The sequence below is a fragment of the Papilio polytes genome, unplaced genomic scaffold (genome assembly GCF_000836215.1).
Source record: "Papilio polytes unplaced genomic scaffold, Ppol_1.0 DF821400.1, whole genome shotgun sequence".
NCBI lineage: Eukaryota > Metazoa > Arthropoda > Insecta > Lepidoptera > Papilionidae > Papilio > Papilio polytes.
The window spans coordinates 1,351,912-1,352,642 of NW_013527804.1; the positions used below are offsets into that span (position 1 = coordinate 1,351,912).

The 731-nt window shown below is 34.1% G+C and overlaps 1 protein-coding gene across 1 annotated transcript in view; it reads right to left on the bottom strand.

The window, feature by feature from the left end:
* The window catches only part of LOC106108695 (CCAAT/enhancer-binding protein zeta), a 16,786-nt gene that overhangs the window by 13,863 nt on the left and 2,192 nt on the right, over positions 1-731 (bottom strand). The window contains exon 6 of the mRNA XM_013289954.1: positions 421-451. Coding sequence (XP_013145408.1) covers positions 421-451 — 31 coding nt within the window. The remainder of the gene's footprint in view (positions 1-420; positions 452-731) is intronic.

Below are 731 nucleotides of genomic sequence, written 5' to 3' on the forward strand. Positions count from 1 at the left end.
GCAACGCATCGCAATAGTGCTATGCGTCTCCTGAACCGTCAAATAACCATTCCCTACCCATCCTTGTTATATAAGAAAAAGAGTGGGAAGGAAAAGGGACTAAAGTTAGTCCTCTGGCCACACTCATCAGACTGTACGCGAAATTGCTTCCAATTGACGCATGTTTTCTGTGTGGTCGTGGTATTGGGGGCGAGCCCTACAGTGCGAAGATGTTAAAGCTGGCTCTACTACTATCAAGTCTCTCTCTCTACTCACACTACACTCTACCACTGTAGAAATAGTCTAATAGAATACTACTACTAGTCAAGTTTTTTATAATTCCGTGTAGACAAAGACGCGGGCGACAGCTAGTATTAATTAAATAAGTTTTATAAAAAAAATAGTTGGTTTGTATTAAAATAAAGCTTCAACTTTACCGACTAGTTTAAGCATCTTTAAGTGGTGGTGAGTCCTGTGTAGAATTAATATTATTGACACTAATGAACACTCAAAGTGGACATTAAACAATTCTAAGTACTGCAGTAAGTCTTAAAATTGTTGCTTTACAAACACAAACTTTTCAATATTAACTAAAAAATAAAATTGATGATTATTAGTAATTAACAAGTAAATAGACTTTTGCAAAGCATTTGATAATGTGGACCATATTTACTTCTATAAAAACTAAACAAATTTGGAACCTGAAGTTATTTATTAAGATACTATAAATGTTATATTTCTAAAAGTAGCCA